At 30.6% G+C, this 12,455-nt stretch overlaps 3 protein-coding genes across 3 annotated transcripts; 2 read left to right on the top strand and 1 right to left on the bottom strand.

Moving 5' to 3' along the window:
- The first annotated feature begins 12 nt into the window (after positions 1-12).
- LOC128390619 (putative autophagy-related protein 11) lies at positions 13-2,428 on the top strand. Its single transcript, XM_053350363.1, has 2 exons — positions 13-763; positions 848-2,428. Exons 1-2 carry the CDS (start codon positions 415-417, stop codon positions 2,287-2,289), a joined length of 1,791 nt encoding a protein of 596 aa, XP_053206338.1. The 5' UTR covers positions 13-414; the 3' UTR covers positions 2,290-2,428.
- A 408-nt stretch (positions 2,429-2,836) lies between these two features.
- LOC128390621 (guanine nucleotide-binding protein subunit beta-5a-like) lies at positions 2,837-6,161 on the top strand. Its single transcript, XM_053350365.1, has 9 exons — positions 2,837-3,481; positions 4,034-4,212; positions 4,273-4,349; positions 4,425-4,551; positions 4,621-4,764; positions 4,854-4,994; positions 5,101-5,197; positions 5,278-5,444; positions 5,522-6,161. Exons 1-9 carry the CDS (start codon positions 3,262-3,264, stop codon positions 5,531-5,533), a joined length of 1,164 nt encoding a protein of 387 aa, XP_053206340.1. The 5' UTR covers positions 2,837-3,261; the 3' UTR covers positions 5,534-6,161.
- Positions 6,162-6,551: 390 nt separating this feature from the next.
- Positions 6,552-12,185, bottom strand: LOC128390618 (probable N-acetylgalactosaminyltransferase 9). The gene is made up of 4 exons (XM_053350362.1): positions 11,773-12,185; positions 11,184-11,669; positions 10,098-10,663; positions 6,552-7,781 (listed from the first exon to the last, which is right to left on the bottom strand). The coding sequence occupies exons 2-4, from the start codon at positions 11,353-11,355 to the stop codon at positions 6,678-6,680; spliced, it is 1,842 nt and encodes a 613-aa protein (XP_053206337.1). The 5' UTR covers positions 11,356-11,669; positions 11,773-12,185; the 3' UTR covers positions 6,552-6,677.
- Positions 12,186-12,455: the final 270 nt, after the last annotated feature.

Here is a 12,455-nt window from a genome sequence, read left to right as displayed (position 1 = left end):
GTGTAAAAACCTTTCTATAACTGATCACTACAATCGAACATTATAATTACAAACAATTCAAATTGTATTCTCATGTAAAACTGTCTTATTATCTTTGTTACAGTTTTGTCAACAAAGAGAATTGATTATTTTTAAAGTGAACATTTTATAATCAACTTGATAACTTTTAATTGTGTTAATATTTTTCCAGTGAATTGATTTGGTTAAAGAATCAAGTTTACTGTTATTGATGGAGAAGATGAACAATTAAAATGTATTGGTGATTAGTGGTTTTCGCTGTTTGGTTTCTATGGTTGATTTTTGTGTTTCTTTTGATTGACAGAAAAGAAAAACAAATTTTTTCGAAAAATTTTCTCACTCAGTTTATTTTGGATTTTGTTTTGTTTTTCTCACTAATTATTTTCCTCAAAAATTATGTTCGAATCAATGTTTAATAAGCAACAATCATCAACATCTTTCTCCCTGGAAGATTTAACAAGCCTCTCTTCAATTTCATCCTTAGAGTCAACATCCATTTACTGTACTAACCATTCAACCGTTTCGAGTTGCAATGAGTCTCGCTTGTTGAGGAAAAATAAATCACTTCCTCAGATTAACTGTGATTTAGAAAACATCTCTACCTCATCATCCTGTTCACCATCACCATCAGTAGTCCAGTCTTCATCATCTTCATCATCCTCATCATCTTTATCTGCTCTCATTAATCAAAGGCTACGTCAAAAGATGAAGATGCTCAACATTCATCCAGATAATCTAAGGAAAAGTAAGTCTTTTCGATTATTTCTAAATATGTAAATCTTTTCATTCTCTTTCTAATTGAATATGTTATTCTTTTAATTGTTAATAGTGAACAAAAAAGTGACCTTTACCAGTGAAGAAAAGGATGAGCGAACTGTCAACATTGGAACTGTCAAGGAAATGATTAGTGAGAAAGAATCAATTTCTCATCATCGAATCCCAATCCACAATATGGAAACTGAAGTGAAGAAAATTGCTCATAATCAATTGAAGAAAAGTGAACAATCAATGAAATCTCCTAATCCCGATCAATCTATTCCAGTGAATTCATCAGATTATTCATCAATTTCTAGTATTGAAGTTGCACCGGAGACAATTAAACAATTTAAGTATATGATTGAAAAGCAAAAGAATTACCTTGATTGTCTTCAAAGGGAATTAAATCGACTTCAAAGGATGGAAAGTGTTTTATCCGAATTACATTATAAATCGGAATTACAGAAAAGAGTAATCAATGATTTATCAATGCCTGATTGTGATGAAAATTGTGACAACTGTATTAACCAATCATCTACTGCAAAAGTTAATGAATCTCACCAAGAAATTAATCAAATTAATCACAAACCATTGAAGACTGAAATTGATTCTGTCAAAGACTCTTGTGAACAATTAAATGACATTTCAACCGATGAAAGTTTAATTTCCACTGTTGAACCGATCAATCAAACAACTCATCTAACCTGTCCAAAGGTAAGGTCACCATCGGTCAGCAGGTTGACCAGTAAAAAAGGTTCACTCAACTCGATTCATGCCAAAATTGATCAAATGATTTACAAATTACACGAGGAAACAATAACAAAACACTCAATTGGTGTTCAAACTTCAGATAATCCAATTATCGAGGCCAAAACAAAAACATATAACCCACAATTAGCAACAATGAGAAAAAGTGCCAACAATAAATTACTAATCAACAAACCATCAGCTCGAAAGACACAAACAGAAAAGTCCATCGCTTGGACAATTATAATACCCGAAGTGAATTTGTCATCCCAAATGTCAACCCAAAGCACCAATAAAAGTCCAGGTTATTATCTAAGTGAAAATGGACCAGAACTGAGCCTTCAACAAGCTTTCCGTTCAAAGTGTGGACACTTTCTGACCAGGTCACAATCGAGAGTCCAAGAGATAAACATGGCCTCAGCAATACGAAAAGCAACAGCCGAATGTCGATTGGAACGACAATTGGAAGAATTTATCTTACGGAATCGATTAAACTCTCGGGAATACGATTTTCTAACTGAATATAAACCGATCAGAGTAAAAGTGATCAAACCGAGGAAAATTTTCACCGAGAAAGAGATGAAACAACAAACACTTCGACTTTACTCTCATTTACCTGAGATTGCGAAATTGAGAGAGGATAAAAGAAGAGAAGAAAATTCTAAAACTTATCGATTGATCGCGAAAAATTTCAGTCAGCGATTGAAAAGTAAAGCGGTCGAAGGGAAAATAACATTTCCATTGACCCAACGATTAACGAACTATTAAAATCATAGTAAATCTAAGGATCGAACTCAATGAAAACCAACCAAACAATTAAATCTAATTTCAATCAAAAGTGTCTTATGTAATCAAAATTATCGAACGAAAAAAAGAAAACAAATAAACAACAATTGACCAACAACAATTAGTCTCAACTAAACAATTAAATTCTAAATGAACGACAATGAAAAGGATAATCAGCTGATGAGAACACAAATCAAGATAGAAAATTCGCCAAATGAACAATAATCGAAAAATTCGAAAGGTTCAAATTATTAGAGAGTAAGAAAATTCTAAATAACCAATTGTCGAGTAGAAATTTTCTTCAAAAGAAAAGAAACTTTTTCGATATTAAAATGAACATTAAGAAGATAAAATGATGAGAAAAGAAAATAACAAACGAGAGAGAAAAAGAAAATTTAATCGTAAAAGCGCAGAAACTTCGAGTCTCGAAGTTCGAGAGACTCGAACTACTTCTCTGGTTTTTTCTTCTCTCATTCATATAAATCATCCAATTCATTGATTCTACTCTCTCATTCTCTCTCTCTCTTCATCTTCTTCATCTTCTTCTAATTTTTCCCTCTCTTCTTTCCTATTCTAATCTATTTTATATAATCGCAATTACGAATTTTAATATTCCACCATAATCAATAATCGAAATCTCTTCAATGAAAACCAATTGATTCCAAAATCTACAAGAAAAATTCAAATTCAAATTCTATTCTCTTTTTCGAATATCATCATTTTCTCTCTCATTCTATTTCTCTCTCTTTCGCTCTCCTTTCGATCTTTTATTTTCCTCTGTCTATTTATCCAGAATTTCTTTCAGTCTCTTTGTTATTAAATTTAAATTCTCTTGTAAATTAATTCTCTCTCCTTGTTGATTGTGATTCTATTGAAAGAGAAACAGTTTTCTAACCTGATTGTGGTAATTAAAGGTTTTCCTTTTTCTTTTTGGTTTGTTAATTGTTCCAATAAATGATGGCCAGTGATGGTGATCATCAATCACAAGCAACTACCAGTGGAACCTCAACAACAATTCAACATTCTGGTGGTAATGGCGGTGGTGGTGGTGCAATTATATTAGATTGTCCTGATTTAGAGAAACCAAGTGATTCAATTGATGATCTGAGAAAAGAAATTGAAAGATTAAAATCAAGATTAGAAGAGGAGAGAAAAAAATTAAATGATGTTACATGTAAGTAGACAATTAATACCATCACATTTACCATTCGTTTTCCACCCTCCCTGTTTATCTCAGTGAATTCCTTCCAATCCACCACAATAATCTTCCTCTTCTACCCAACAATTAACCCTAACAATTAACAAATTGTCCTCCATTACAATACAAGTTCCAATAAAATCTATTCTCTTGTCAGTTTTCTTGTTCTTCTCTCTAAATTGTAAACAACCAGAATTAACTCCATTCTTCATATTGGAAATGTTTATTTACCAGGATGTTCATCTTCTAATCTGGTTCTTCCTGTTTTTCTAATCACTTTGATCTAATTTAACTAACAATTAGTCTATGTAATTAGTCAGTTTAATTGATTTAATGCTCATCTTGTTTTTCTCAAAAATCTTCAATTCAAATGTTCAAATTTTCTACTTAACCGTTATGACTAATGGAGTTCAACTTCTTTGTCTTCAATTTCTATTGATTTCCTTTGGAATTAAGTTTCATTTTTCTACGTAGAATTTGATTGCTAATTATTTCTTTTTTTTTGTTGTTCTATTCTCTTTTCAACAGTTTCACAAGTAGCTCAACGATTAGAAATTCTTGGAACTCTTAATATAAAACAAAGGAGAGTATTAAAAGGACACCAAGGAAAAGTATTATGTTCAGATTGGTCTCTTGATAAGAGACATATTGTCAGTTCATCTCAAGATGGTAAAATGATTATTTGGGATGCATTTACCACTAATAAGGTAACAATTAACAATTAATCAACTGTGTTCAATGATTAAAATTGTATTTTATCACAATAGGAACACGCGATTAGTATGCCAACAACCTGGGTAATGTCCTGTGCATATGCACCTTCCGGGACCATGGTAGCTTGTGGGTAAGACACATTGACTTAATTGTCTTATTAATATATGAATTAGATTTTAATTGATTTCTTTTCTCTTTTTTTCAGAGGATTGGACAATAAAATAACTGTTTTTCCATTGAGTATAGAAGACGATGCTCAAGCTAAAAAGAAACACGTAGGAACTCATACTAGTTACATGTCCTGTTGTCTTTTCCCTGGCACTGATCAACAAGTAATTTGTTTTTTTTTGCTTAATTGTTATCAATTTACCATGATAATATTATTCTCTCTATCTACCTAGATTCTAACTGGTAGTGGGGATAGTACTTGTTCACTATGGGATGTTGAATGTTCCACTTTAATTCAAAATTTCCATGGTCATCTTGGTGATGTTATGGCCATTGATCTCTCTCCTTCTGAAACTGGCAATACTTTTGTCTCTGCCGTGAGTTTATCCTTGATAATTGTGAAAATTTTCTCAACCAATTGTATTAATTATCATTTCCTTTTCCTTTATTTCATTTTACCATCCAGGGATGTGATAGACAAGCATTAATTTGGGACCTGAGAACGGGACATTCAGTGCAATCATTTGAAGGACATGAGTCCGATATCAATTCTGTAAAGTATCATCCAAGTGGAGATGCAATTCTTACCGGATCAGATGATGCCTCTGTAAATATCTATCTATCGATTGATCTATCTATTAGTATTAATCAGTCTAATTATTTCCACCTTTATATCATCTCTAACATTGATAATCTTTTTTCCTTTAATCCAGTGCCGTCTTTATGACCTACGTGCTGATCGAGAAGTAGCTGTCTTTTCAAAAGAAAGTATGTTTTTCGGTGTAAACTCGGTCGATTTTTCAGTTAGTGGTAAGTTACCTATAAATTGCAAAGATAATCAATATCAATGGAAAAGAAATTAATTGAAAATCATTCTAACAATTAATTAGGTCGTATCCTGTTTGCCGGTTACAATGATTATACTGTGCACATTTGGGATGCGTTGAAATGCCAACGACTCTGTATTTTATATGGACATGAAAATCGTGTCACTTGTATCAAAGTCTCTCCCGATGGAACAGCTTTATCCACTGGAAGTTGGGATTTTTCTCTTAGAGTAAGCAATTAAATCTAATGAGTAGCAATTAAACTAAAAAATTCTAATGAAAATTATCTTTCTTCCCTTTTCCATAGATTTGGGCTTAGAATGTTTTATTATTGATTCATAGTAAACAAAAGATAATCGAGCCAATTACACAAAAGCATCTCCTCTCTTTTCAAATACATTCACTCACTCGCACCAAACAATTTACAATCTGATGATTGATTTGATTTACATTATCAAACATCAATTAACATGGATAGAAAGTGATAAGACAATAATTGAAAGGAAGGAGTTGAAATTTCCTTTGAGAAATTGTTTTTTTTCCATGACAATTAGAAAGTGATCTAATAATATGAGGACTAATTACTTTTTAATTACATTAGCATGGAAATGAAATTGTTACATTAAGACGTTACAATGATTTATTATAAAATTTTACTGTTTATTATGTAAATATTGAAACTATTACATACCTTGAATTGAACCTCAACTACTACACAATACAAGACATTAATGGTGATCATCAGCTGATTGGACTGACTGTTCATTTTGATTCGGACACACAAACAATTAAAATTAAGGAACCAAAGTTGGTCAAACAATTTACCCAAAGACCAACAATCGGCCATTTTCTCTCTCTCTCTCTCTCTCTCTTTTTGTACATTGATGAACAAACTCCTACCATAGACTAAGAAAATAACAATTTGTTGATCAATCAACGATAATCAATTGTTGTCTACAATTTTCAACTTTAATTACTGTTGTTGTTTTAAATCATCAGCAATTAACGCAAAGGACAAGACAAAATAATCGCATTTTGGAATCAACAACAATTGTAGATATTATTACCTCTAAATCGTCAATTGATACTACGATAAAACACTTTGATTAGCAAATTAATTGTTTCGATTTTTGGACTAAATCATTAGATGAAAAAAAACTCGAGCAATTTAAGTAAGAAAATAATTAAAAGTGATAATATTAACTATTGAATTTAAATCTCAACACCCAAACAACCAAATTAACTTTCCATTAGGAAAAAGACAAACAATTTGATTCTAAATTGTTTCCTATTCTCATCAACAATCAAAAAAAAATCGACAATGAAAATAATCAAAATTCAATTAGAAAAATTGGCAATTAAATCGTTTTTTTAATTAATCATCGTAAGAGAATATAAAAAAAGTTCAACATTCTGATTTAAAAGATTAAGTTGGAAATAAATAATTAGTTAATTGTTGTTGTTCAGATGAAATCAACTTCAGCATATGATTGGAATCTCCACTTTTGATAAGGATCGTACGAATTACATTTAGTTAATTTAATTTTCGACATTGATTTTAATTTCTTCGTAGTTAAACATAAATTAGTTCCAACATTAACTATCCAACCGCCTTTTAAATGTTTCCATTTTTGCTTCTTCTTCTCATGGGCCATCGTTTCGCGCGATTTTTTCAGGCCAAACTCAACGATTGTACATTTGTCCATCTTAACGTTACCCTCTTTATCCCCGGTAGCGGTTGCACACGATTCGTCCCGTCTTAATTCACCGTCATTCGTAAGAGTAAGAAATTGATTAGTATATTGATTGGCGAGTCTTTGTTCACAATGGAAAACACCAAGAGGATAAGATTTCTCTTCGTTCTCATTTAAAGTGTCCAAACAAAGGCCACTTTTCCTATTGCGAATGGTCCCCCAAGCCTGAGCGTTTTGATCGTAGATAAATTTTCTCCCCTCGAAAATATTATCTAAATACCATTTAAATGATTTACATTTGAGACGTTTCTTCAATTCTAAACGATCGGTTAGATCACCTGGATTAATATCGGCAAGATCAGTTCGATGCATGAAAAAGTACCGACGATACTCTGGATCCATCCAGACCATCATGGTTCGAAGTGTGTTAATACCATGAGTATCTTTCCCTTGGAAAGAGTAGGGATGATAATCACGGAAAATGTGACCTACATGAGAACACGGGTGAATGGACAGTTTACCCCCACATTGCCAAATTCGAAAGGACATTTCTAAATTTTCGCCACCCCAAATTTCCATTGCTTCATCGTACGAACCAATGGAGAAAAAGTAATTACGATTAATTGCTAAAAGTCCACCGGCCATTGTTGGTGAGGAAACCGCTTTCGTCGGCGATTCAATCAGCTTTTCCTCGTCCATGTCCATCCAGGTAAAATGACCTGCCCAGGTAAAACTGCCGATTTGAAAAAAGTAAGGTGTCCCGTAATTGTAGGCCAATGTTTTATCACTAATTACATCAATTACCGGACAAACAACGTGATTAGGATTCTCAGCAATTTCCGCCATTAAAGGTTCAAGCCAACCTTTAGTTGCCTAAATGATAAAACAATCAAAGTTCCAGTTAATGGTGATTAGTAAAATTAACTTTAAATCAAACAAATCAAACTAATCCAACAACCAAATTAAACTTAATCACGACTCACTAAGTTTCTTACAATAGTAAATCAGTTTAACTCGAGTAATAAATTATATATTGTGAAAGTGTTGTTGGTTAATTGTTACGTTTATCAAGATGATTAACTATTAATATAAGAAAATAGTTAATCGTGACATTAGTTGGATAATAGTTAACGGGGAAAAAAAGAGTTGACTTGATTCCAAGATTAAATTGTAACAATCAAGGTAATTGTATAATAGACTTGGGATGTTAACAGTTTAATCATGATTATCATGATCATCAACTGATTGTGGAAGTGAAAAAGTTAATTATAATGACCAGAACAGTTAACCTGTAATTGTAAACAACAATCAACGATTATTTTTCTTATGCTTCTACTTTTTTTTTCTTGATTGCGATTGAATTTTGATTGTTACAATCAAAATCGGATTAAACAATAGCCCATTAAATACATAAAGTTACAATCAGGAAGGTAAAGTTTAAATTGTTACTCAATTGGTAGAGTTAATCTAATTACAATTATATTCCTGGTTGGTCATTTATTGTTAATTTAAATTAATTGTAAATAAAAGACGAAATAATTTATTTCTATTATAACAATTAAGACTGTGACCGAAACTGTGTTGATTTAACAATCAGATTTAATTGTGAATACTTTTCTTCATCTTCTTTTCATCAAGTAAACAATTAATACTGAAAATGCTTAAATTTGATTATGACAATTAAATTAAATTGTTTACTTTGATTGTGCCCAAATAAGACAATCATTTTCATTTAATTGTTAATAACATCAAATCGCATGTTAATCTTATTAATACAATTTGATTGTTATTCATATTATTTAATCAAATTTGTTTTCTTTCAATTTTGATTAACTCAATCAAATGTATTCAAAGTTAATTGTTAACATTGTATAATAATAATAAATCAATCTGATCAATTGGAAAATTAAATTTTCACCTATCATAGTGATTAAATTAGTACAAACAATTTAAAATAATTATTGGCAACAAAAATCAAATCAATCAAATGAATGAAAAAATATTAATAGTTACAATTAAATCTGATGGATTATGAGATGATTAAACTAAATAATCAAAAGGTGTACAATTAATTTGAAACATTTAATTTCAGACAATTTAAAAAAAAAACTATCATTAAATTGTTGATGAAATGATTAATTGTTGTTATGATTAATAAGGAATCAAAAATTTATTTTATCAATCAAGATAATGATGAGATGTGATTTAAAACTAATTGTCCACTGAATTAAAATTAAATAGGTCATGATGATTAAGATTATCTGATTGTAATTAAACTCGTAGTGAAAAATTAAAAGTAATTACGATTAACTGACTGTAACTAAATCAATGGGAGTTAATTAAAAAGCTCTGGACTGAAAAAAAAAGTTATCATAATAGTTGATTAATTGTTACAATTAACGGAATCATAGTTAAATCAAAAGTTATTAGATTAACTTTACAATCAAATGATCACATTAATATTAATAATTTTGATGTTAGTTGCATGTTAATTGTAATTTGTAAAAAGGTAAACTAATTGATCATTAAAATAATTACAATTTAGTTATTTTTAATCAAAAAAAAATAACTAATTGTTGTATAATAGAAACAGAGGTAAAGTTGATTTACTAATTGTTGAAAGATGATTAATGAAATTAAGGTGTGCAGGTTAAATTGTTGTACTAACTCATTGAGGATTTGAAATATGATTGAAACCTCAAGTTAAAATTAACTAATAGTGATTTGATTGGTATCAATGATTAACTTGATGATTGTAGTTAACAATGATAATAGTTGATGGTGATAATGATATTTAACTAGATTGTAATGATAATATTGAGTAAAAAAAAAAGGTAATAATCAATTGGGAGAGGAAACATTTCATCAACAATTGATTCTTAATTGTATCAAATTGATACGGAAAAAGTTTTTCCAACAATTGATTAGATGAAATCAATTGATTTCTAACAATGATTTCCTGACGATAGATGCTACTGGTTAATTAACTAATATAATAACAAGATGATTAAGATGTTGCCATTGATTGAAAAGTTGATTGTTGAAAATTGTTTTGACAATTCAATCAATTTATCTGACAATAATTAAGATAAACAATTGATTGTTTATAAATGTCGTAAAGTTGATTGTAACTTTATCTCAATCAAGTTTTCTGGTTAAAAAAAATGATTTAATTAAATATCTGGTTACCTCACAATGAGAATCTAGGAAGACAATAACATCCCCTGAGGCTTTTTTAGCTCCCAAAACTCGTGCACGAATTAAACCAATTCGTTTGTCTGATCGAAACAATTTAACTTGATCACCAAAATAATGAGAACAATAATTTCTCAATGGTTGTTGAAGTTCAGTTCGATTGGAAGCATCATCAACCAGAATAATCTCTTTCAATAATTGATGAGGTGTTCGATTCCATACTGACCATATCGTACGAATCAGTGCTGACCAAATTTCATCGGTAAATATGATCACAATTGAACCCGTTCCAAGTTTATTATAATCGTAAGAGACCTTTGAACATTCTGATGGCCTAGGATCGGGAAGTGATCGATTGGGAGAGATACGATCACTTATATATACATTGAAAGCTCCTTTGTCAAATTGTTTCTGAGCCAATGATTTTTCACTATCACTGGTCAGTATAACTGATTGACCATTTTCACCCCAACCTTTAATTACTGGATTCAGATCATGGTAAATTTCAGCTTCTTTGGCACTCAGTTGTTTTATCACAGTTGGATTGCTTTTCATCAAACCTGTAGAAGGAAAAAAAAATGAAAATAATATCAAAATTCAGGTAAAATGACAAGAAACACATCTTCAAGATGATCATCACCATCACCATCATCATCATCTTCATCTTCATCATCTTCTTCATGATGGTGATCTAGTTTTCAGGTGAGTGTCATCATTTCCAGGTCAATGGTAATGCAGTTAAAGGATAGCATCTTATGATTGTGATGATTATATTGTTGAGTAACCTAAAGGTTAGGTAATAAATCATTGATGAAATGATTCTGCTTGGTATATTAATCTTATCATCGCTTATTAAATGAATGATTTTTTCAATCTCATCATGAAAAAAATAGCCTCAAGATGATCGTTTCAATGGATCAACTTATTAACCTTTCTCACTGAATAGCAACAAAGTAACACGACAGTTTAACAGCACGATGATGATGGTGATGATGATGTTTTCATGATAATATGAATGAACATGAAACCAGGTAGAAAAGGTGAGAGAGAGAGAAGATGGAATAAGATTGAATAAATTACCTTCTTTACTATTATGATCATTTGTTAGATCAAAAATATCTTCTCCAAATTCTGAATCACTTTTATTCTTACTACTTGAGAGTAAGAAGAGGACAAAAATTACTGATACCAGAAGGAAAGATAATCTAATAAAATCACTGCGACATCTTCGCCGTAATTTCATTATCACCATTGATTATGGAATTTGAGTTGATAATATTACACAGAAAAAAAAACAAATCAGAGATTCAACAGCAATTGAAATTGGAGATGACAAATATCAACATCAACAAGGTGAAAACTCATCACACCTTAAGGGTAAAAAGCTATTGGAGAGTCACAGTCACAGATAACAAGGTGATGTCCATTGGCGAGTAAACATTTAATGGAATAACAATTAACCAATTTATGGAAATTAAATTAATCCAGTTGAACCTTGCAACATGTAGAATTGATGATGTTTATAGTTGAGGCTTTTTCTTCAAAAAAAAATCATATGTTTCTAGTCTGTAAGAGAAAAAGAAAGAAAGAAATTCAAACATTAAAGTCAATGGAATAGCAGAAAAGAGGTAAACAAATTGATTGATCACAGAGAGAGAAAAATACAAACCTTGATGATCCAATTGATTTGTAGTAATTAAAATCCCAAGTTGAGTTGATGGTTAATCATTTTAAATTGTAATCACTAAATTAACCAGTAATTGTGGAGGAAAAACAAAACCAATCCAAGAGAATGGGAAATCCAATTGATTGAACTGATAAATATTCAAATTGTAGTTGACATTTGGATCAGCTGGTTAGCCACTTTTTGTATTTTCCTAGAGGGAGTTTGATGAGTGGCTCGTTTTTTTGTTGTTGTGATCAGTTGGAAGACAATTAAATTAGTTGATTGAAATTGAATCAATTTGAATTTGAAAGATGAAATTTAATGGTGGAAATTGTGAGATGTTAACAGGATACATCATAAGAATTGTGGTAAAACATGTTTTCTACCTTTTGTTAGATTATCTTCTCAACCAAGAATAAACAACCAACTGAATCTCAGTCCAGAAAAGAAATTCTTGTTTTTCTTCATCTTCCATCATCATTTTATCTTCCTCATCATCATCGCCATCATCATCATCATCATCATGAGCTTCTTCTTATACTTTTTCATCATCTTCTTTTCAATCGGTTCAACTCAATTTTCTATTCCTTTTTTTTGTTTACCTTGATTGTCGACCTAAATTAACGGGATGATATTGAGCGAGAAAAAAATTACAATTTTTTAAAGAATTAAATTAACTAATTACC

Source organism: Panonychus citri, unplaced genomic scaffold (assembly GCF_014898815.1).
Source record: "Panonychus citri isolate SS breed McGregor unplaced genomic scaffold, ASM1489881v1 Contig00124, whole genome shotgun sequence".
NCBI lineage: Eukaryota > Metazoa > Arthropoda > Arachnida > Trombidiformes > Tetranychidae > Panonychus > Panonychus citri.
Note: the sequence above shows the minus strand (reverse complement) of the source record. Positions and strands in the feature narration are given on the sequence as shown.